The sequence below is a fragment of the Grammomys surdaster genome, unplaced genomic scaffold (genome assembly GCF_004785775.1).
Source record: "Grammomys surdaster isolate TR1022 unplaced genomic scaffold, NIH_TR_1.0 126036, whole genome shotgun sequence".
NCBI classification, from domain to species: domain Eukaryota; kingdom Metazoa; phylum Chordata; class Mammalia; order Rodentia; family Muridae; genus Grammomys; species Grammomys surdaster.
In genome coordinates, this window is record NW_021620849.1 from 5,057,235 (window position 1) to 5,083,060 (window position 25,826).

Sequence of the window (25,826 nt, forward strand, 5' to 3'; positions counted from 1 at the left end):
CTGATTTCTGTTTGTGAAAATGCCGTTCGGTGTGTACTCTTTATTCTAGCTGTTTTATATAGGCTCTGTTTTGAGCTATAGGCATCCTTTGTATCTCCTTTCTGCATGGAAGTCCCTGGCTGAGTGGATAAACTGCAGACTCTTCCTCCACCTGAGTAACCTTTGGCCCTCCAGAGATGTCTTTTAATAAACTGAGGTTCTTAATTTTAATATAATCTAAGACTTTACAGTTCTTCTGTAACTCATGCTTTGGCTAACTATTTAAGAAGTCTTTGCTTACTCTAAAGTCAAGGGTTACTCTTTTTTGTATTTATTTAAATTTTTTATATTCTATAGTTTGATCATGTTTCCCCCTCTCCTAACTTCTCTCAGAACCTCCTCATATCCATAACCCCAACTTTGTTTTTTCTCTCTTTAAAAAAAGTAACCAAAATACCCATAAGATTTAAAAAAAAAAAAAAAAAAAAAGTCAAACCAAGGGACACACACACACACCCCATCAAGTTCATTTTGTGTTGGTCATCTCCTCCTGAGCACAGGATCTGCCCTGGACTGTGGGTTGATATACTCAGTGACACTACACCAGAGAAAATGGATTTCCCCTTTGTGAATGCGTATTAGTTGCCAATGGCTTCTTTGTTAGGGGTGGGAACCCATGTCCATTTTTCCCATCTTATTGCTGGTACTCTGTCTGGCTTGAACCTGAGTAGATTATGCTTGTATAGCCACAGTCTCTGAGTTCATATGTACATCAGTCCTGTTGTGTTTGAAGACGGTTTCCCTAGAGTCACCCATCATCTCTGGCTTTTATATTCCTTTTGCTTCCTCTTCTGAATAGATGCCGAGCCTTGATGGGAAGAGTTTGATGAAGACATCCTGTTTAGGATGAGTGCTCACTCTCTCACTCTCTGTGCACTCCCCTGAGTGCACTAGACCTACTCTGATCTGATCTCAGAAGCTAAGCAGGCTCAGACCTGGATAGGACTTGGTTGGGAGGTTACTCCTTCCATAACTCTGTTGTTTCACTTACCAGATTTAGATCTGCGTTTTGTTTTGTGAAGCGTGAGTGGAAGGGAAAGTCCAGCAGAGCTGTGCTGAGTCCAGCAGAGCTGTGCATTTGGCTAAGAACCTTTGTTGTCCCACACACGTCTGCATGACCACCTTTCCTGGTGTCATTGTATGGCTCATAATCACTTGATTTCACAGTACCCACTCTTTAAAAACAACTCATATGTTCTTATAGCTTGTCAATAATAAGTTTTCAGTGTAAAATTGGTGACTTTTTTTTTCCATTTTTGAAAGATCACAAGATGCTAACACTATAGTTTGGCTTATAATTGTTTTCCTTCTGTTTTATGTATATAATCTTATTTATATAATGTTGTATATTCTACTTTAAATGGTCATCTAAATTCAGTTTATCTAATGGCTCATAGTATTCTGACAGACATACATATTTACTTAGTCTCTTGACATTTAGCCTGGTCCTGTCTCGTTAGGAAACACTGTTGCCCTGCCAAAAAATGAACTATAAGGAAACAAATAAAATGGCCATATCAATTTTGAGCCTTATCATTAGTTATTTTTACTTATTTTTAATTAAATCAACATTAATCCAGCTCTTATAATTACCAGTCCTTTTGTTGTTGTTTTTTTTTTTAATACTTTGGTTGCTTTCATACCAGCATTAGCCTCAGTGTTCTTACAGTACATAATTAAAGCCCATAACAACTGTAGTGTAAAATCTTTTTAATATTCAAGTTGATATTAATATGAAAAACTGAAGTGTGTTTTATCATGTAAAACTTTTAAACACATGTATTTACTCTGAGGCAGGCACTTGTGTGCTGCAGCACATGCCACCCTTCCTGTGTGGAGGCCGGAGGACAGCTTATGGGAAGTTCTCTCCTTCCATCCATGGGTCCTGGGGATCAGACTTGTGCCATCTTGCCTCCTCTCGTCTTGAAATTCTAAAATAAGAGAGAAGATGTGATGATTCTCTTTTATCTTTAGGCCATAGTAGCAGAACTGTTGCACAGGCCCCTGCTTCTGACCGGGAAAGTAATGCATGCTCTGGAAATGGATATCAGCTTGAACTGATACGTCATGCTTAAAGTTGAGTTAGGGAGGAAGGCTAGGCATATAGCTCAGTGGTACCCACGCCGCATCAAGATGCAGGTGAATCGAAGAGCCTGGGAATGCAAAGTTGGGGTTAGGGCTTCTGTAAGCAAGCAGAAATGTGCTAAGCTCTAACACTGCTCCAGCAGTCACCAGCAGGGACTACGCTGCTGTCCCTGGTGTGTCCCTGCATGGGATGGTAACCACCGGTGATGACGATGTATAGTGGTTTCTGAAAACTGGCAGAGACTTTGAAAGTTTTCACTGTACAAGAATGACTTTCATTGCTGGCTTAACACATATGCTATGCCGGGTAACACACTCTAAAGTCATCACCTTCTGTAAATTTATCTAACCATTCCTTCCTGACAGCCTGGAGTTGGCACATGTTCTGTTTTCCCAAAGTGTAGACAGTGGAAGTAGGATAGACCATTTACAGCAGGTGAAGCCATCAGGGCAGAAACGTCCATTGAGAGCTTTGCTTTCTAGGAAAAACTACCAAGTCTGAGAGAGGAGGCAGAGAGAGAGAAGGGGGGAGGAGAATAAATCTTAGGTGGATAGACACGCTTAGCCTGGTCTAAATATCACACAATACAAACATCTCAGTAGTATGGTACTCCTATTAACATGTAAAACTTTGGTGTTTTTACATCAAGTTAAAAAGTTCATTTTTAAAATGCTGTACAAACAAGCCACTCTAACCAAATACAAGAAATGATCTTGTCTTTGTCTGTGTCTTGTGATCTCCAACATAGTTGTAAGCATGAGTGATCAGTAGGTACTTAGTGAAATAAATTTCTGAAAGTATAGAAATTGCATGAAGTACTTCATCAGAAGGGTTTGGGTTCAGTCTCAAATCACTGTGTTAACTGAAGAGATTCCACAGGCCACTCCAAATTCCATGACTTCTGAATAGACTTTGAATAAAACAGTATCCATTAGAAAAGTGTTCAGTACTAGTGGTAAAGGATACAGGAGACTGACTGGTGGTGCAAGCCCACTAGTAACAAAAGGATCCATCAAAGGCCTGGAGGAAGAGGGCCTGGTGGTGGGGCTAAGAGTCAGCACAGCCTTCCTCAGTCTCAGGTTCTTCAGCACCTCACCCTCAGGAGGGACCTTAATTAACCTAAGGAACAAGCCATTCCCCATCTGATAGGAACCCAAACCTCCCTCTGGACACCAGGCAGAGAGATCCAAGCCTGACAGTCCAGAGACCAGTTTCAATTTCTTGGCTCAGATTGATTAATACGAATGTAATTCACTGAAAGCATAATCCCAGGTCTATTACCCTGTGTTCGCTCACACAGTGGGAGCATTCATTCAAGACCCAGAAGCAACAAATGGCTGTTTCTGCTTTTGTTTTTCTAACTTACGTTTTTGAAAATGTTATTATAATAAAAGTAGGACTTTTGCTGAGATCATTTGTTTAAATGTGTGGGAACAAAAGGGATAACATTCCTGATGTTCTGAGTACACATCTCTTCCTCTGCATATCCTTATTTCACTATGCACTCAGGGATGTAACCTTAAAGTATGTGCATATCATGTGTATGCTTTAATACACGTGTCTGCAGGAGCGTGTGCATGTATCTCACATGTAAAGGATAGAAGACAACCTTGAATGTTATCCTCAGACCTGATGTTTACCTCCTTTGGGAGGGACTCTTTCCTTGGTCTGGTGGTTATTAATTAGGCTAGACTGGATGGCCAGTGAGCCCATGGATCTCCTGTCTCTGCTTCCCCAGCACGGGGATCACACACTTCCACATCTAGACTTTTACATACCATCTACGGATTGTACTGGGTCCTCATGCTTTCAAGGAGAGTACACCCTGAGATGTCTCCCCAACTCCCAAAAGATATGCTTCTTGGTGAACTCAGAAAAAAGCAAAATATTACACATTACAAAAATATGAAAATGTAAAAAGGCAGTCAAGAGCCTTATCAACAGTTTAACATTTTCAGTATTTAAGTGGTGAATAATCCAGTGAACGCCCACACATTCATCTGCGTTTAACTGATTTGGAAGTTTTCCTGTAATTGTATCCACTCTTCTTTTAATATTGAGTGGTCACCTAAGGAGCCCTTGTTTTGTCTTTCCCTTCTCGGGAACCTGCTCCAACGGGAGTCACTTTGTTGAGGCTGCTGTGTGTTTTCCACTTACCATGCTCTGAAAGGTGCTTGGGACCTGACCTCAGTAGGTGTCTATAAATAGAAGCCTTGTCTAGATACATGTATACCAAATTGTTACCTTTGAATAGTAGCATCGTATTGTTTGTGAGTTTTGTGTTTTCTTATGCTGTTTCCTGTTGCTTTAGCTTGGTGAATGTGAGGGAAGTTAATTTGGTTTCTGAGGCAGGGTCTCACTCTGTAGCCTAGGCTGTTCTATCTATAGTTCATGATCATCTTTCTGTCTCAAGCTCTGCAGTATTGGGATTATAGGTGGCTACCATGAGCTATGCTCACCTTCAGGGATTCCCCCACCCCACGTTGATTCCATTTTCTGAATTTATCATAATGTACTTTTTCTGGTCTTCTGTTCATAGTTAGTGAAAGTGACTTTCAAGTTGTCGTTGTTGTTGTTTTGGTTTTGTTGTTGTTGTTTTTTCCCCCCAGCACAAAGTATACAGTTTAAGACCTGGTATATGTTAGACAAGTGCTCTGCCCCAAACTAGATCCCTGGCTTTTTTTTTTGCTTGAATATTTAGACCCAGGGTATCTTAGTCGCTGTGCTGTTGGTATGAAGAGACACCATGACCAAGGCAACTCTTAGAAAGGAAAGCATTTAACTGGGGCAGGTTACAGTTTCAAATGCTAAGTTCGTATCATGGTGAGGAGCAGAGCAGCAGGAGTCTGTGGTGCTGAGAGCCACATCCTGATCCCCAGATAGGGAAGGGAGGGAAGAAGGAAGAGACAGAGAGATTGGGACAGACAGACAAGCAGGCAGGCAGACAGGCAGACTGGCAGACTGAGCCTGAGCCTGGCTTGGGCTTTTGAAACCTCAAAGCCCAACCCCCAGTGACACACTGCCTACAACAAGACCATACTTCCTAATCCTTCTCAAATAGCGCCACTCCCTAGTGACCAGGCATTCAAATAATATGAGTCATTCTTATTCAAAAAGCTCGAAGTCTCTTCTGAGACTCATGGCAGGCTAATAATTGTAAGCCCTATAAAATCGAAATAAAAAAGCAGATCACACTCTTCTAACCTTGGTATAGAATTTACATTACCTTTCCAAAAGGGAGCATAGTGAGGAAATATTGGACCAAAGCAAGACTGAAACTCAGCAGGGAAAATTCCAAATTCTGCATCTCTATGTCTGATGTCAAAGCATCCTTGCTATTTCCAGCTCCCCTTTGCTTTGTTGGCTGCTTCATGCTTGTCTCTCTTGAGGTGGTTCCACAACCAGTTAGCAGCTGTCCTTAGCATGTATCCCCTGACACTGGCATCCTCAACATATTGGAGTTTCTAAGGCAATCTGTGCTTCTCTTTCATAACGTCATGCAGTGGTGCCTCTTGCCTCCATGCAGAAACATCCTGAATTCAGGCCTACCCATTCATTGTCTTTCCTCATTTTCTTAGCAGTGGAGGAAGATTCTGTAAGCCCTTTCTGTATTCCTGACTTTAAAGCCAGGATTGTGTGGCCAGCACTACCCGGTCCTGCTGCATGATGGGACTGGAACTTGACCCCTCCTTCAATTATATCTATGTCAGCTCTCTGTTGTTGATGAGTTTCTTAGATGCTTAAGTTTTTCTTTAATTGTTTTTCCCAAGCTGGAAGCTTAACTGGGTGGTGTCCTGCCCTGAAATCACTACTGCCTTTATTCCATCTAACCTCAGACTTTTCTTTAAACTTTTTATCTCCCTGACCCCTGGACTTAGCTTCAATATACTTCCTGATGCTCCTTTACTCCTCAAACTGTACACTTTGTATTCTTTTTTTGTCCAGTGTGCTTCATTTCATCATAGATATTCCATAAGAGTGATTACTAATAACCATATGACAGAGTCAATATTGGACTGTCTTGAAATCTCCTCTGCCAGTGTCACTAATCCAAAACTCTTCAATTTAGCCTCAAGCAGATTTTTAGGACAAGGGCATAAAGCAGCCGATATTCATGCTAAAATATCACAAGGATGATCTCTAGGCCACTTACTTACTAATATTCCTCCCCCATGAAACTTCTTCTGCTGAGCCCCCACAATTCAAATGACCCCATTACTGTCTACCATGTTCCATGGTTGTATTAGGATAACCCACCCATTAAAGTGACTAATTAAACCCACATTAAAGTGACTAATGGCTTTTCTAGTCCAAAGTCCCAAGGTCTCCTATATCCCTCCAACGAGCAGCATGCTCAGGCCTATCCCAGCAATGCCCGGCTCCCCGATACCAGCTTCTGTCCTGGTCACCATACTGTTGCTGGGAAGAGACACTATGACCAAGGCAACTCTCATTAAAAGAAAGCATTTCATTGGGGGCTTGCTCACAGTTTCAGAAGCTAAGTCCATCTCATCATGGCAGAGCATGATAGCAGGCAAGGCATGGTGCTGGAGAGAGCCAGAGAGAGAGAGAGAGAGAGAGAGCTCCATCCTGATCCATAAGTGGGGGTGGGGGGAGTGGGGGGGTCAGACCTCCACCTTCCCAGCCCTCTTGCTTTCAGCCTTTTGAAGTGTTATAGCAAGCATCTCTGAACAAGTGGTTGTTTCCTAGGGCATTGGTTTTTAACCCTGTCAATCCAAACCTGGTTTTAATAGCTAATCTAACACCACCTTTCTGCCTAGAGATGAGATTCAAAGATGAAATAACCCACCTGACTACGTAATTTCAACACAGTATAATAATTTAGCTACAAGGCCAACAAAAGGGAAGTCGTCTGTAATAAAGTGCAGTGCCCTTTGGGATGTAAGGATTCTTTGTGACCATGTCAGAGGTGCGATTAACTCAATTACTTACACACATGGTGTTTATGTCACAGTTACAGATACAGTTTGATAGAATGTGTGAAATTGGTGGCTGTTGGTAAAACGGTGGATACCTTGTTTTCAAAACAGATTCAATTTGTTCTTCCTCTGATGTAATTCCAGTCTTAAAATTCTAGTGTGTACTTAACTGCAAAAAGGAAAGAAGGCAACAACCTTTGCTGTTACAATGGAATTAGATTTAAGCTCAGATTACCATTGGCTACTTCTCCAGCATCGAAGCCACAAGCCATGCATAGGAAGGGGCTGACTTCTTTGTTCTAGACATCTGCTAATCCACTAAATGCTAGTGGCAGTTGTAACAAGCTTTAGTCTCTTCTTTAGTTCACAAAGCACCCTTTTTGATGCACATAGCCACCAAAAACCCGGTTCTTCTGCACCACTTATATAGGTGAAATGATGTCTTGTTTTTAATTTATATTTGTGTTACTGTTTAATGAGATTAAGATGTGGGGATTTTTGTTTTCGTTTTTTACGGCCAATGCTCGTCCTCTTTTAGTCTTTTGTAGATATGCTCATATCTTCATTTATATCCCTGCTGCTCGATAGGGCTCATGCCTTACACTAGTATTTGGTGCTGACAGTGCTCTGACTCTCTATAGTCAGCCATTTTCTCACTTTGTTTTGTATCTTTTGTTACAAAAAGTGTGTTTTACAATATAGTGAGGTTTATGAGTCTAGTGTTATAGAATCGTGGGATTTAAGTGTTCCATCTTGTTGGAGATTTTTGGTTCTTTGCTTTTGTATTTTCTGTCTCATCAGGTATTAGTCTCACTGGAGCTTGCTGAATGGGCCCTCCAGTCTACCACCTTGAGCTCGTCATCCACATGCTGTACTTGTTGGTCTGTGTCTGGTTCTTAGCCTTTCCCACTGACCTTGCATCTATCAGACCGTCCTTGCTATGCTTCTATGCACTTGCCCCCCAGAGCTGTGCCACTTTCTTATGAAAAGGGTCATGAGCTGACCCTTCATAGTCTTCTTTAGTCTGATCCTCAGGGAACAGAAACAGCTCCCAGTTGGACGTGCCCTTCTCTGGTTCCACCTATTTGTTCAGCTTTTCCATGGCTTTCTGTTTCTTTGATTATTTTGGTCAGGTTCTTTTTGTATTTGAGATGGAGTTGCCATTTCATCTAGAAGGAACTCATTTCCTCTTTCCAGTTGAAATATTTGATTTTCAAGGCAGGAGTAGAGTATATTTTCCTGTCTCAAACAGCCCTGTGTCTGTCTCTTCTCCTCCCTCTTTTTCCCTCCTCTCTTCTCTCCTCCCTTCCCCTCCTCTCCCTTTTCCTCTTCTTTTCTTCCCTTCTGTTCTTTTGTCTTTAAACAATAAACAGCATTATTTTTAATCTACTCTAAGCATTTTGTGCTTTTTGTATGCTGACTTTTGTATGTGTCTCCATTTATTTAAATTGTTCATTTGAAACTCATCCTGAAGACTATTATGTAAAGCAATGTGTTACCTCCACAATGTAAGCTAGGTCAGTGGGACAGGGTGCAGAGCCCATAAATGGATGGGATTGTGAATACAATTCTTTATGGCTCATTCTTCATTCATGAGATTGATGAATACAGTTCATTTCATACACCAAATATAAGTTCAAAATCTAATGAGCATGTCTGTTAGAACAACAGCTGCTGCTGTGACCTTTCTAATTATCTCTGCTTCATTTATTGCACAAGGTTAGAGCTGTAATTAGTTTCAAATCCCCTGATTCCACATCAAACATAACAAGCACACATGTGGACCAGAGAAAATAACTGAGAGCATTCGCAGGATCCCAGAGAGGGGGAACGCAGGGGTGAAGTGTCTCTCCAGCCCTGTTTTAGGCTCCACACTGCATCCATCCGTCAATGAGGTCCTTGTGTTCTCCCTTGGCTACTGTGATGCCATTTCAGCCCTCCAGCATGCCCTCCCACGCGCTCTGCATGGCGTTCTCCTTATTCCTCTATTTCAGTTTCTCAAGGAAGCCTAGAACCTTTTGAATTCTCTTTTCTGTAAACAGAATGAGCTGGCCCTGTTAATAACACTGGTCATATTGTTCTGTAATTCCTTGTTTCTCTGCATTTGTTGCATCGTTCTTAAGTTCTGTGAGGACAGGAAGTGCTCACGTTCGTTCGGTCCTTGGAGGACCATATGTAGTGCCTGTTATGGAGCCCTGCCTTAAAACGCATATTATCCGAAGGCTAGAGAAAATTTTTAATGTTTATCAGTCAGTTCTTTGAACACAACTTTACAAACTTTAAAACTTAGACAGCAAATATGAAAACTTCAAAAACAAACTATAGAAAAAAATATTTAGGGGGGAAAAAGGTAGATGCAAAGATTTATTACACAATGAATAATATAAATAGTAATAAGAAGTCACACACCTACAGAAGAGTCTGGACTGGTGCTGCTCCCTCCCCTTTCCTGCCCACAGCAGCATCTGAATTTCATCCTTGTTTCTTCCCTTTCTTCTTTCCAGCCTCAAACAAACCACCACAGGGACAGCCCCACCTCAGTCCCAAATCCAGCTAGTCTGCCATGTCCACAGCCTACACACCAAAGACTGGAGTCCACACTGTGACAGTCAGCCCCTTGCTCACCTGTCTGCAGTACCTTGAGCTTTGTACTCCCCCGTGTCACACTGCCCTGAGCGTTTGGGACTGTTAGGACTAGAGCTTCTCTCTGTTGTGACTGGGCCTAGAGTCCCCTCCCTCACCTTATACAACCACCCATCCAGTCATTCACAGCTATTGCTGATCTAGCAGAAAACACTGCTTCAGCTGTCTTACTGACATACATTCTTCCTTATTTGCTGGGCTAGCTGCAGTGCTGCTTTGTCCTGGTGTAACACTGAGACAACAGGAAGGCTTCTGTTCGTCTCTGACCTGCCTTTGACACAGTACTAGACAGCTCTCGGGTGCCCACGTGCTTCCCGTTTCCGTCCTCCTCTCTCAGGCCTGGTTGTATCAGCCAAACCCATTGGCCACATCTTGACTGTAAATTGAGACCCTGTGTGATATGATGATAACTCTTCTACCTCAATGGGTAATTGCTCCCTATTCTTAAATACAACAAAGTTAAACATTTATAATTCTTTAAGGTGTTAGTTTTTTCATTATTCTCTTCTGAGGAAAGGGCTTCCAGCTCTTAATGTAACCTGCTTAGGACCTATTTTTAGCTTATTTGTTCCTATGAGAAGGAGGAAAAAATGACATTATGATGTCATTGTTGCAAGACTTTTCTCTGGGGCCACCCCTAACATCAGGAAGCTGACAGTCTGTTGATTTCGTGGGCTTGCTTAGTATACCTAACAGCCCAACCAGTCTTCTGAACACCTTAGCTAGCCTGTGCCCATCAACCTTAGCAATGCTGGCAAAGCAGTTTTGGAAAAGCATGTTTATGCTTCTGGCTTCCCCTCCCCTGTCTCCCCATCTCCATGATGAGGGTTGTAAAGTGTGGGATCACTAGCACTCTGGAGTTGAGTCAAACTGCTGAGTCTGAGTGACAAGGAAGTAGAACTGGAGCATAACCCGGGGGCAGATGAATTGGATTCCTTGGGTACCTAATGGCATTGGGCATAGGACAGAATGTCACTTTGCACAACCAAGGACATCCCACATCCTGAGGGATGTACTTAAGCAATAGAGAAGTCCCCATGTTTCTTCCAAAGTGGCTCTCTGCTCAAACAGACCTGAGGCTGTGTGCAAGTGAGCTTTTCCAGAGTTTAACAGAACCCATCAATTCTGCCCAGCCAGCTTGGGAAGGGCTGGCTGAGAGTCTTTCACTGTGATAATGTTACACACTTGGGAGCATCTGCTAGCTAAAATGTTAACATATTTTCCAACCAACTTTTACTGGGAAAAACCCAGTAAAGTTTTTCTCTTAGACCAGGAAGAGTACTTTACAAACCTAAGTTTTTCTTAAGACAGTAATGTTTTCTGTACAGACAGCTGACTGGCTTGTCCCCAGAAGCAGTGTTAGTATTTAGCAGTAGCTTTACCGTCTTTCTGCCTGCAGGACAACCTCATGCTCGATTGATTCAGCCAATGTCACAGAGAGCCAACCTACTTCTCAATCTCTATAAAATTTTTTTAACCGGTCTTTTTATATATGGAGGTCTTTTTTTTTTTTTTGGTATTGTTTATGTCTGAGCTACTTCTCAGTAGGGATACTAGGGACAGCCTGGAAAAAAAATGGCCTGCTAACATTATGAAATACTAATATTTGATTCAAAAGAATCAAATGAATGGTAGAGAGCCTAGCCAGGGCCTCTGTGCCCAGTTGAAGAACTCAGCATTTATTTGGTTCTGGTGACTCATCCTATCTATGAGGTAGAGCTAGCGTGCAAGCTCATTTACCTTCAATCAGTTACAAAAAACAAGCTGGAGTTCTTGTTCCATAAACCCACTTTTATCTCCAGATTCCTTAATCTGGCTTTTCTACCTATGCACTTATTTATTTATTTATTTATTTATTTATTTATTTTATTTTTGTAATTCCAGAAACTTGGAAATAATCTGGAACCTGAAGAGGCTACCTCTTGTAACCCAGCAGGAACCCTAGTGGAGCGATAGAGATACCAACCCACCCACAAAACTTTCAATCTCATATTTACCCTATCTACAAAAAATGTAGACACAGGAGATAAAGCAGAGACTGAGGGACTGGTCAACCAATAACTGGCCTAACTTAAGACCCATCCCATGGGCAAGCACCAATCCCTGACACTATTAGTGACATACTGTTATGTTTGCAAACAGGAGTCCAGCATGGCTGTCCTCTGATAGACTCCACCCAGTATCTGACTCAGACAGATGCACACAACCACAGTCCAACAGTGAATGGAACTTGGGGACTCTTAGGAAGAATAGGAGGAAGGATTGCAGGCCCCGAAGGGGATAGGAACTCCATTAAAAGACCAACATCCTCAGCTAACCTGGACCCTTAGGGCCCTTAGAGACTGAACCACCAACCAAAGAGCGTACATGAGCTGGACCTAGCCCCCCCCACCCCACCCCACCCCACCCCCGCACATTTGTAGCAGATGTGCAGCTTGGTCTTCATGTGGATCCTGAACAACTGGAGCCGGGGCTATCCCAAAAGCTGTTGCCTGATCGTGGGATTTGTTGTCTTACCTGGGCTGACTTGTCTGACCTCGGTGGGAGAGGATGCACCTAGCCCCAAAGAAACTTGAAAGGAATAGTGAGGTTTAGGTCTCTGTTTTGAGAAAAGGTTTGTATAGCGCAAACTGACTCCAATTCATAAACATCCTGCTTCAGCCTCCTGAGTGTGGGGAGCTCACGCCTGGCTAAGTAGTATGATATTGACTGAAGTGATTGAAGTGAAGAACAATCAGGATTCCAGTAAAGACAGAAAGCAGGTTATTAAATGTAGTAAGAGCATAAGGGTGTCCTCTAAGAGGAGAAGACGGGAGGAAGAAGGAAACAGCAGCAGTGTGAGGATGTTGGGTAATGTGCATGCTGTTTTGTTTCGTTTTTTTCCAAAACTGAATTTGATAGCATTATTTTTAAGGGGAAAAATTTGTTTCAGACTGTATTTGATATGAAAACCAAACTGCACACTTAATGTTGCCCTGTATCCTATCAAGAAATTCTCACAGAGATTTCAATCTACTGTAATTTGCCCAGATAACCTTAATGGTCCTTTTTCTGTGTCTTTAAATTATATTCTAAAATAAGTAAAATCGGTAACCTGTAATACAGGTGAAGTAGAAGCTTGAGGGTTCTTTGGAAAGTCGATTGATTGGATGGGGTTTTGCTGGGGCAAACACATGAAGGCACGTTTTGTTAAAGTGGACCCAGGTGTGAAAGGCTAAGGCGGACTCATGAAGGAACATTTTGCTGAAGCAGACACAGGAGAAAGGTTCTGCTAAAGCAAGCACGTGAAAGGACGTGTGATGAAAGATTGTTTGCTAACGCATGTGTTGGTCTACCTTACGTAGTGTAGCTGAGCTGCATTCGTCAGGACTCCACAGAGAGAAATGCACTAAAAACGTGGTGGTGCGCTGCAGTTTGTTGCCATTTCCAAGGACTTGGACTAATTGGATGGGCATGCTGAAGCAAGACCAGCGTTAGGCGAGGCACGTGGAGGGCACGTGATGTTTGGACTCCACGGAGTGACAGAGAGAGAGCTTGGCTTGCCGGTCCAGCTAGCTGTGCAATGCTTGTGGGTCTCTCGTCTTCACTGAGCTTCGCTTTCCTGAGAGAGGCACAGCTGAGAACTTCTGCTAACTGAAGCCAAGGCTGAGGTCTGGCTGACTCTGCTAGGTCATGTCACCGCTGTTGCTATCCCTATTCTACCAAACTGGACTGCTAGTGTATCTGGGAAGTGTTTATGAACGGATCTAGCTGCTGCTGTTAACCTGTGAACTGAACTGCCAGTTTCTCGACAACACAGATGAGAGTTGCTCCAAAGAACCTTTCTAAACAGGTCCACTTCCCCTAATCCTTTCTTTTCCACTACCCCTGGTGGGTGGTGGGCTAAAGGGAGGTTAAAGTGTTTAAGAACCATCATTAAAAATAGGATTTGAAAAAACTGAAGTTACCTACAGGTAACAAGGGTATTTTGCTCATTGGATCATGTCCTTTTCTATGAATTCTGTTGCATTGACTCTTTTCTATTTGGGGGAATTCTTGTCACGTCAGCAGATCTGGGCAGATCTAAATAGCAAGAATAGGTTTGGTCGCAAAATGTAAACCAGCAGTCAGATTCACTGACCATCGGCAGCTGATATCCCTCGTAGTGCAGAGGAAAGAGCAGCATTTGTCCTGCCAGTGAAGCTGTGTGCTGTGTGCAGGAAGGAAGTGCCACTGTCAGAGGTCAGAAGCAGGATGAATGAAGTGTGAGAGGGTATACTTACTATGGGATTTTCCTGAAGCCTGGCCTCAGGAACAGAGATGAGGCTATTTCTAGTGGCCCTGCTGGAGATTTTGCCAGCCCTAGATCTGTTACACCTGGTATCAAGGTGTAACAAACAGGAAGAAGCTGCAGCTAGACACACTTCTGGGTTCTGGGCCAATGGGTACAGTATCAAGGAATTATACTTTGGTCAAACGGGTTTGCTGGAGTGCGTAGATGTGTACAGGTGGGACCACAGGCTTGATCATAGCAGAGTGACCTCTTTGTCCCTTACACTTGGAACTGGCTTCAAGAGATGGTGCATCTGACTGTGCTCAGGTTGAGGCATCAAAAGCAGGCTTCCATGGGTGTGGTCAAACAAGGAAATTCCTGTGAACTGCCTTCCCAGTGCATGGCCGAGCCCCTGCCTCAGGTCTCCAGTCCCAGACAGGCTGCTGCACTGGGTGGAATGATCTCCCTTTTCCCACCCTGGGGTTTTTACAGCAGCTTGTCCGGTGAACACAGCAGGCTTTCCTTTCCTTGGTTGTTTCTACACCCATAGCTCTTCCCTTTTCTCCTCCAGCAACCTTTCCCTAAAGCAGGTAACCGCTCCTTCCCTCTTAGCTTTTTCAGTCTTTTATTTCAACACAATGACTCTCAAATGTGGTCCTTATGCATGTTTCTTACTGTGTTCTAAAATCCTGTCCACTTTGATTCTGGATGTGGGGTCAGATATCCTTTCATCTTACTCTAGGAAATTCTCTCCACTCCAAACTCAGGTCTTCATGATTGCACAGCAGACACTTTCCAGACTGAATGTGGAAGTGATCATTTCTATTTTCAAAATAGATATGCGTTCACTAAACCTGATGCAACTGAATTTTCCTGTCTGCAAAAGAAAAACTAGCAAATGTCTGGGGGTTTGTTGGTTTGTTTACCTTTTGAAACAAGATCTCATTGTATATCACTGGCTGGCCTGGAACTCACAGAGAACTGCCTGCCTTTACCCTACAGTGCTGGGACTAAAGTTGTGTCCCACCACACCCACCCAGAATTTCTGTATTTTTGGCACGAGTAATACTATCTAGGTTTAAAACAAAACAAACCAGCAAACAAAAAAATCTACCACACAATGCATGCCTACCTCATTCCTTATCAGTTTGGCAGCACTACTAGGTCTGTGCTGTGACTTTCCTAATATAAGTTCAGAATTGATTGATCCCATGGGTCTTTTTCTCTCTTCAGGAATTGGAGGCCTCCAGGACTTTGTGCTAAAATCTGCAACTTTGTGCACCCTGCCGTCCTGCCCGCCGTTCATTCCCCTCAACTTTGAAGCCACCCCTATTGTGAGAGTTGCTGTTGAACCAAAACACCCAAGTAAGATGACACTGTTCTGAGAAGCCTGTGACACTGGCATGGAATGGGGGCGGTTGGTCCTGCTTTTGAGACAGGGTCTTTCTACCTACCTCTGGCTGGCCTGGAACGTCCCACATAGTCCATGCTAGGCTCCAACTCAGAGATCCGCCCACCTTTCTGTCCTGAGTGCTGAGACTGAAAGCGTGGACCACCATGCCCAGCTTGCTTTACTTGTTAATGTATGTATTTGTCCCCCTGGGACCTAGCTGTTCCTGGTACCTCGTAATGGTCAGTGAAGATTCTACAAACCTTCCCTTAAGGGATCATAAAGCAGGTGTTGAAAGGCAGTTTTCTCCTGACGAATTTAATGGTCTCGTTAAAGTGCTAGGTATGTACTAGGTCTGTGCTATTATTTTTGTACCTGTGTATCCTTCCTTTCTCTAGATCTGAGACCTGAAAAAAATTTTTTTTTCTTTTAGTTCTTAGACTTAACTCCCCATGGCCCCTGGGTACCTAGAACAATATTGGGAAACTACCCAGAAGCTGGCTCTGCTGACCTTTGATTTAGCTTGGATAATATAGTACAAAGTAGTACCCCAACCAGCCTTTCAGAAAATTTGTATTAAAATATTAGAGCTTAAATTATCAAATATCTACTAATTTCTGTTTTTTATGTTTATTTTTTATTTGTGTGTAAGCATGTCTTCATTCGTGTACATGCCTGCGTGTGGGGTGCCTACAGAGGCCAAAAGACAGCATCCTCCCCTGGAGTTAGACTTACAGGTGGCTGTGAGCTGCCTCATACGCTCCCTGACATAAAAGATCCTACCCAGTTCCTGGCTTCTTTCTTGTTCGTGGCATGCTCTAAATGATGCTAATTTTCTTTGCTTCATTTAAAATAAGGTAGCTAAACAGAGAGAATTATTTAGTTATCTACCTGGAGGCCAAATTGCATTTCCTCATATGCCATTGATTAACTTTTTCCTGAGCTTCTAAAATCTAAACTGAAATATTTGAAAAGGGACACAGTTTTCATTATAATTTTTAAAGAAGTATTGCTGTTTTTCCGTTAAGTATGTTGTTCTTGCTGGAGACACCTTGTTCATGGATTGCATTATTGAAGTATCCATTTGTATGTTTCAGTTTCTAAATGTTTTACTCTGTCCCATTTCTAATTTTATATTCAGAGTGTCTGAGAAACTCTTCTTCATGCTGCCCCCATGTGCTTGAGCCCTCAAAGCACATGTAGTGTTTGTGCATGGCTCTCCTGTCTTATTCTTGTCCTCCCTTGGGGACTCATCCATCTGTAGGTCCCATGTCTAATAACTATGAAAAAGTTCCACTGTCTCATAGCAAGACTCCCAGGAACACTGCCAGCTAAGCCATGGGTGGACCTGTTGCTATCCCTGCACACAGTCTTAGCTTTGAGACCTTTTATCTTTTTCATGAAGACTTAGTAGCCTGATGGACTGGATTCATCCAGAACCTTGCCATTTCCTCCGTCATGGAGAACCACACCCATTTGCTTTCATACTTTTCTTCAGGGATTTCCTGAGGTAGGGTCCAAAGGTCCCACTGGCCAGCCTCTGCTCCTGACACTCAAGGCCGTTCAGAATTCAACCGGCAACTACGAATGCCCCCAAACCATCACTGCCTTCATCAGTTAATCCTGTGCGCATCCCAACAGTACACCACAGACTTGACAGTGAGTTTCTCATCCAGTCCCCTTGGCAGCCACTTGAGTGCAGTTTTAATCTCATCTTCATGTATGTGTGACTGCGGCATAACAGAGTTAACTAGGTACAAAGCCTAATTTGTTTGATTCCCAACACTAGAGAAGTTAGAAAAGTAAGCAAAAGGAACTGGTACAGTAGAGATGGGCTGTCGGTTAAGATGATAGTCTGTGCTTGCAGAGGACACATGGATTTCCCAGCACCTGTGTCCAGTGGCTCACAGCCATCGCTCCTCCACATCAGGGATGCTGAGGCCTCTTCTGGGCTCTGGAGGAACTTTTCACTCACGTGCACAAACACACGCACGTGTACGTAATTGTAGAATAGAAGAAGCCAATTTGTCTGAGGTCATACAGTTGATAAGTGCTACATTCAGGTTTCAGACCTCTACCTCAGAGACAACCCTAAATCTTTTCTTTGAGGAAAAATAAGAAATCCTCCTTAGCCAAAATAGGGCTTCCAGGTACATTAGTTTTTCTGTTGTTGTTTTGTATATATTATGAAACACCAAAAATATAAATTACTTAAAAATTGAGAAATAAAATAACTATGCTTCTGTGGAGTTTTTGGTATAGATACATTCTATCTGTAACTGTGGTTTGTAGCTATATTAGTTATGCAATAGTACGTCATGGCAAGATACTGCAAAACTTAGTAGTCTGAAACATCTCTTATTGTTTTTTGGTCAGGAATTTGGAATTTGGAGGCAGTAGGGCTTAGAGTCGCCAACCAGTGGCTTTTATACATACTCTGGTTGCAGCCACATGCAGGTTAACTGTACTTCCAAGAGTCACTCATATGAACTGAGCATCAGTTTGAGTTCAGCCCTCTGTTCTTCCAAGGGCCACTTCACTTGGTGTCCTGCATCAGACAAAAGCGGCTGAGCAGTCCAGAAATAGCTTTGGCAGTCATACATCACCACTTACACAATATTGTGTTGTCAGATGTCACTGCTGCTATTAGGGGCCACTGAATATTAGACCAGGATGATTGAGGTCGCCTGCAAAGCTCAGGGTTAAACAATGCTTCTTTATTTCCAAACCCCTACCTTGGCACGTCGTGCTGTTAATGTCCAGAGGTGTCTCCTAGACCCCATTATTGTAACACTTGATTTTAATGGTTATTGTCAGTGTTGGTGAGTCTCAGAGAGGAAATGCCTAGCTGGCAGCTTGTCCTGAATCATTGTGTTCATTTTAGAACATCGATCAGTTACACCAAGTTTTGGATGAAATGCAGAAAATAAATGTCTGCTTTTCTTGATCTCACTTTCCCTTACACTCTTTAGTGTCAATGTCTGTACTGTGAGTGAACTGTCCATTTGTAAGATTTTTAAACTAACGGAAGAAAGTTACCCTCTAAATTTTAAAAGGTTAATGCATTGAGTATCTGTGTTGATTTTGGCCACACAATGGCTACCAGAAACATTTTTTTTGGGGGGGGGGGGGGGCTTAGACAGGGGTTCTCTGTGTAGCCCTGGCTGTCTTGGAGAACTCACTCTGTAAACCAGGCTGGCCTCAAACTCAGAAATCCACCTGGCTCTGCCTCCCAAGTGCTGGGATTAAAGGTGTGCGCCACCACTGCCCGGCCAGAAACATTTTCAAATCCTTGATTTCAATGTTGACTCCAAGTCTCAAATTTCATTCTAAAACTTTCTTCTTTCCTCACTCACTCTTAAACTGTCTCCTTTAGCTCAGAGATAGATTTATGTATGCAGGAATGGAGACAAATGTATACAGGTTGGGCTTTGTCATCCACCTGATGGAGAACTAATAACGAGCTTTGTCTTCCTGTTATTGTTGTCTTCCTGTAGTATGAGTCTTACCATGTCTGTGTAGCAATCTTTGAAGCTATGTTTCAAATTCTCTGACAGTCAAGCCAACACTGAAGATCAAATCTACCCACGTGATCAAGGGGAAGCCATGATATGCTGAAAGGGCTCTAAGAGGGTGAAATCCCACCCCATCTTCCCTCGGGATTCCCTGTACTACAGTGTGGCTTGCGGCCATCTGGTCTGTAGGGCTGTGGTGTCTGAGAACAAAGCCTCGGCTCTAAGCCTGGCCAAGCAGCTTCAGAAACAGGTTCTGCCACATAGTTGCTGTTGACTCTGGACACAAATTCTTTTCACTCTCTCCAGCTGTTTCCTCTCCCACACATTGAGAACATTAATCTGTACGTTCCTTCTATGATGGCCACTTCCAAAACGCTTGTCTAGCATTTTAACACTATAAATAGTGTTAGTTGTTTTTAGAACTGTTGTTCAAAAGTAAAAGAGCATTGAAGTTCTTATAGTCTCCCCCTGTTTCTGCCTTGCAGAAAGCCCCTGTGCTTTCTCATGTTGAAATCGAACACTGGAGACCTGTGGAACAAAGTGTTGAGTCAAAGCAGTACTGTACTCAGTACTGTATAGTACTGTACAGTACTGTATAGGATCGCCCTCCCAACCTTTACACAGCATCAGAAGACTTGCCCTGGCCTGGCTGGAGGCCACACTTGGCCGCTGAGCGTGTAGGAGAGAAAAAGCAAATCCCAAATGCAGATCTCAGTCCCATCTCTGCCCTCCCCTTCCACGTGCCGTTGGGTCCAAGTGGTTATATACCAGGCACCTGCACAGAAGGGAGTGCAGAGGGCGCAGTAGCTAGTTACTGAGGATCCTCAGCCCCACGCTTCTCTCAAGCGCTTTCACAAATAGGTTTGTCTTCCTTTATTTTGTTTCTTACAGTACCGGGAGTCCAACTCAGAGTCTTGTGCACAGCCGGCAGGCACGGTCCCATCGAAATACACCTCTAACCAACCCTGTCACTCTTTTTATTTTGAGACAGAATCTCATTAAATTGTTCATGTTGGCCTGGAATTTATTCTATATCCCAAACAAACCTTGAAGTTGAGATTCTCCAGCCTTAGGCCCCTGAGTAGCCAGGATTGCAAGTCTATGTCACCAAGCCTGTCTTATAAATTGTTATTTTAATATAAGTTCTAGTAGTTTCTCAGATATCATAAATGATTTGTATATCTGCTGATTTTATATACTATTTGAAGAAGTATTGCTGTATTTCTAGATCTATTTTATATATATATATACACACACACACACATATTTCACAGTTATGGTGATGATAGCTTTTGTCTACTAAGAATTTGATGACGAGATGTAAGTCATGTAAATCAGCCTTGGCATTTTAGTGATAAGCCTCTGTGGGCCCCATCCTGGCTGGTTGTACAAGTCAGCTATAAGAGGTGGGTTCTTCACACCACTGGGAGCTTATTTTATTGTAATGTCCCCAGCACAGCCATGCTGTTGTCTCTAGGTCATATTGGTTCTTCTGCCATTGTTATTTTGTTTCATTTTGTCATCTAGGTGAAATGCCTCAGCTTGTGAAAGGAATGAAACTGCTAAACCAAGCTGATCCCTGTGTCCAGATTTTAATTCAAGAAACAGGAGAGCATGTTTTGGTCACAGCCGGGGAAGTCCACCTTCAGCGATGTTTGGATGACTTAAGAGAAAGGTCAGATTAAAATGCTAGAGATGGAGAAATGATAATTCTAAAATCAGTGAGATGTTTTAATGTTTCCCAAACAAGTCAACTAAGACTATGGTTTATTTTGGAAGAGAAATGCAGTGCCCTTGATTCAGACATAAAACTGCTATTGGGGCATAAATTTAAAGTTTAATAACTGGAAACTGACATGAATTTCATACATTTGAATAATTTTGTGTTTTAGCTTAAGTCATAAAACATTTTAAAAATCTATATGTCGATTTTAAGCATCCACACAGCACATATCAAAGCAACAAAAATCTTGTAAGTACAGACTGTGATTAGGACAATGTAAACCTTCTGGAAATTTCTCTGTGAAGGTCGTATGTAAGTCATTATACCTGAGCATACCACATCACTTTATAAATAAAGTTTTTCTTCTTTGTTTTGTTGATAATGTATGTTTCTTGCAAAAATAAGGAAAGTATAGAAAAGTGAAGATTATCAGGTTATAATATGTGGAAGTAACAGTTATCAGCACCGGGGTCCATAAACCCATTTGGTCCTGTAGGTGTTTACGGACGTTCAGCTGTCTGCCGAGCTCTGCTCATTTGGTCATGACGGGCTTCTGCAGCTGTTACTGCTAACTCAAAAAGCAAGTGCCCCAACTACTGTAACTCCCAATAGTGTTTGAAAGCACCTGCTCACACTTTAGTAAACCTTACAGCATCACAATCTAGAAGACAAAAGGTATTTCTTTTCTTTTTAAATTTTCTGGGAAGGTAATAATGATAACCTAGATAACAAGGGGTTGTTCTAACCAAATCCTGCTAAATACAGCGTGTGGACCCTGTGTTTGTCACCTCCCCTGCAGTGACCCCGTAGACTGGGTCATGGCAAGCGTGCACTGGACTGTGCAGCCGTGTGCAGTGATGTCCTTGTAGGATGAGGCAGGGTCTCCTTCCAGATGGAGATTCTGCCTCGTCTTCCTCACTGGAGAACGCTACTGTGGCTTTTTCCATTTCCCTGCTTGTATAGCTGTGACCCACACAAAACTCTAAGATAGATTTTCATCTCTGGTCACCATTTTCTCAAGTCCTGTTTGGGTAAATCATGAAACACAAATAAGACAGTTCCAGAAGGTTCCTCCCATCCAAGTACTAGCCAGGGCCGACCCTGCTTAGCTTCTGAGATTACAGTAGATCAGGTGCCTTCAGGCTGGTAGGACCTCAGGACTACAGGTTTCTTACAAAGCTTTAGAAATGGTATTTGTTCTGTTTGTGAATTAGGTTATTTTCCCTCATTTCACTCTCCCACTGACAAGGTAAAAATTCACATGAAATAATCTCACATTCTCGGGTTGCTAGCTTCTTTAAAAATCTGCCTTTGATAATTCAAATTATTTTGAAAAATATTTTCTCCTTAAACTCAAAACTTGTTTTAATAGCTCAGTATTGATATCATTGCTTAAGAGTTTTCACCTCATGATTTTCACCTCTGGAGAGAAAATTTCAAATATGTATAATAAAAGAAATTAGCTTTCTAGAAATGTACCATCAACATGGTATTAAGTAGTTTCAATAAATGTAAATATATTTTTATTTTGGGAACTACTCCGTGTAAATATTCCTAGAGAATTTTAATATCTAGAAACTAAACATAATTTATAGTTACATTGGATGAAATCGGTGAGACTGTAACAAATCTTTTTTAAAAGTAGATACTGCTTCATTAAAATATCACGAAAGTTCTCTCTTTTTTAAACAAAAAAGGTAGAGTTTCGTTGTGTAGAACACAGGTTGACCCTGGAATCACAATCCTCTTGCCTCAGCCTCTTAAGGAAGATAGTGTCTGGGGGAAGATAGTGCCTGACAGTCCCAGTTAAGTTCTGACGTGATCCTTAACTGTTTGCCTAAATATTATCACTTCTGAAAATACTGTTTACTGCCCATTCTCTCAAGACAGACAAAATAATTTCCTTCATGTAGCCTCTTGTGATAGAGGAAAAATGTCAGGCCCAGTGTTTCCTGTCAAGACTCAGAGGTTGCCCGGCTCTCAGAAGAAAGGATATGTAAAGGTGGCCGGCAGAGAAGCCAGCCAGGCTGAGTACAGTACTCGTGGGGATGGTGGGCAGGTGTATTGGCTTAGTCAGGCGATAGTCTGTGGCTCTGACAAGTGCTGCTTTTCAACTCCAAGAAATAGAACCGAGTGGTGTTGGCAAAGGTCCGTTGGATTCTGCAGTACCCCAGTGCCCTGTGATAAGTAAGGGCTTGGGGAAGGGGAGCGGGGAGAGACAAGCGTCACGAGAAGGAATTATACTGAATAGCCTATTAGGTGAGGGATATGTCACCGGGGGGCATGTCCTTGAAGGATGTGTCCAATGTATCCCTTCCCCCATGTGTATAAGACTTTTCAAGCTGATTTGAAAATTTGTGTGCAGCCAGGCAGTGGTGGCGCACGCCTTTAATCCCAGCACTTGGGAGGCAGAGGCAGGCGGATTTCTGAGTTCGAGGCCAGCCTGGTCTACAGAGTGAGTTCCAGGACAGCCAGGGCTACACAGAGAAACCCTGTCTCGAAAAACCAAAAAGAAAAAGAAAAAAAGAAAAGAAAATTTGTGTTCAAATTTTCACAAAAGGGCGAGTGATAATCAAAGAACTCCCAGCTGGGTGTTCTCACTGTGCTACAAGATTAGGAATCAGTCTTTCGTTAAAGCACAGTAAGACTGTGGTGTTGACCACAGAAGGGATGGAGTAGAACAGAGACTCAACAGGTTGCAGGGCAGAGCAATGAGGACAGGACAGATTCTCCAGGAAGCAGTGTGACCCAGTTTGAGATCTGGGGACGGATCAGATCCTACATGGAAGAGTGTGTGAGGCAGGTTGTTGGTTAAAGTGTAAAGACTGAAAACTGTGTACAGTCTAGAAGATACTGGGAGCGTGTACAACAAGTGGGTAAGAAAATTAGATTTTAAAGACACAAACGACTGAAGGTTTAGTTCATCCTCAACAAAGCCTATAGCGTGAGATTGTAATACCTGCAGCGTGTGAGGCTTACGTCCTCATGTCTAAACAATGCCTAAAAATATCTGACAACCAAAAGGAAGCGTTACCAGGCACATCACAACAGGAATCTAAAGGCAAAGGGGCATTTGAAAATGTATTGACCAGTTAGCACTTGACAAAATGCAAATTAAAGCTAATTAAGAGGCTGGGATCATTGTTGGTAAAGCCCTTGCCTTATAAACCTGAAGACCTGAATTTAATCCTTGACCTATATTAGAGAACCAAAGCTGTTGGCACTCACTTGTAAACCCACTGTTGGGATGGTGGCAACAGGGCGATCTCTGGGGCTTGCTGACCAGGCAGCTTCATCTACTTGGTGGATACCAGGCAAGTGAGAGACCCTCCCTCAAAAAAAAGCACCTCAAAAGTGGCTTCTGAGGCACAACAACCAAGGTTGTACCCTGGCCTGCTCATGTGTGCACACACACAGGTAAGATACCTCTGTGTACCCCAAGACATTCTCAAGTGATGGAGGAATGGCGGGGTGATCACTTGCCACACAACTAAAGGGAGTAGGAGTTGGTACACTATTGGGATCTGGTTTGTGTTGTGTCCTAAGAAAACAGCCACTTCCCTCAGCTTGGCAAATCTTCCATTTCTAACTCTGTATGTGTAAAACAGCTGGGCAAATGTCTGCCAAGGATGAGTGTTCTTGATGACATTCTTGTTCTAGGGTAGGTTCTCACCACATGGCCTGGGATGGCCTGAAACTCTCGGGCTCCAATGATTGTCCTGCCTCAGCCTCCCAAGTATCTGGAGCTATAGGAATCCACCACCATAAGTAGGTTGTCACTAATTAAGGTAGAGACTGATTGAGGAAGACGCCATTGTTCATCTTTAGTGTCCAGGTGCACACATCCACACACACGTACACTTGTATACACATAATTGAACTGCATAGTTTAGGTGTCTGCATTAAAATAGGCAAAACAGAAAAGGGGACAAATGATAATAGAAAGTTATGGTTATCTGTGAGGAATTTGGAAGAGATGGGGAGGTGCCTTCTTATGGCTAGAGGAACTGTTTTTAGCCTGGGCAGTGGTTTACATGGGTGTTCACTTTGACCTAAGTGATTACAGATCAGTTGATTCTTCGTGACTGCTTCGTGACTAGCTGCTGCATCTCATGGTTATATTAAGAATGTCTGAGGCCTTCTAGGACTTTTCACTTGTCATAGGACATGTCTCTTATTTCAACTTTTTACCCATCCATGGTTTGTATATAAAAGAGGGAGAGACGAAGCGTCAGCTGTTGTCTCTACGCCAGAGATGCTGTCAGAGTTCTCAGCATGGAGATCTCAGATGCAGAGCAGACGGAGCAAGAGCCCACATGAAGCAGCGCTGCAGCTGTATAGAAGCCTACTGCACTGTTCTGCCTGTGTGCCTGTCTATCATCTATCATCTATCTATTTATAAGTAACAGCAGGCTCTGCATTGCCGTGATTTACAAAGCCTCTGCTCCTGGTGCCTCATAGATTTGGCAGCTGCACACTTCCCTCCACAGCATGGACTGGCTTTAATTGTGTGAGCAATTTCTATAGCAGACTTCTTGGAACCTCAGACATTCAAAGTAGTGCATAGCTTTTTTTGTTACTTTATAATAACAGGTAACAATATAATGGTATGGATGTATTTTCTCAGTTTCAATAGCTTTGTAGTTGGCTTCTTTAAAGTACCTAAGCAAATATTCTTTATAATTTTAAGACTATTTTCCCACTCCTGTGATTTTCCTATTTATTTGTTTATTTTAGTATTCATGCTTCCATTTTATTGTTTTGTTTGCATATTTGGGTCGGGAGATGCATGTTCTATGCATGTAGGTGTGTTTGAAGGCCTTGGGTGTCATTCCTCAGATGCTGAGCAACCCAATTAAACTAGGCCTACTATCCAGCAAGCCCCAGAAGCCCAACTGTCTCCTCTTCCCCTCAACACTGAGACTGTGGGCACAAACCAGCACACTGGCTTTTTTCACATGGGCTCTGGGGATCGAACTTGGGCCCTTATGCTTGCACTGCAAACACTTTACCCACTGAACTATTTCTCGACATACTTTACTGTTTAAAGAATTCAGCTGTAAACTGGAGAGATGGCTCAACAGTTACTGCTCTTGCAGAGGACCCAGATTCCAGTCCTAGCATCCACCTTAGGCAGCCCACAGCTCCAGGAATCCTGTGCCCTCTGGTCCCTGTGGTCACCTTCACACACATGATGCACATAAACCCACACAGTACACATACATACACATAAACCCA

General features: G+C 42.7%; 1 protein-coding gene across 2 annotated transcripts in view; it reads left to right on the forward strand.

Annotated features, from left to right (window-relative positions):
• Positions 1 to 25,826, forward strand: part of Efl1 (elongation factor like GTPase 1) — a 138,216-nt gene that overhangs the window by 93,043 nt on the left and 19,347 nt on the right. For both annotated transcript variants that reach the window (XM_028754851.1, XM_028754852.1), the window contains 2 exons: positions 15,194 to 15,325; positions 20,393 to 20,540. In XM_028754851.1, coding sequence (XP_028610684.1) covers positions 15,194 to 15,325; positions 20,393 to 20,540 — 280 coding nt within the window. The remainder of the gene's footprint in view (positions 1 to 15,193; positions 15,326 to 20,392; positions 20,541 to 25,826) is intronic.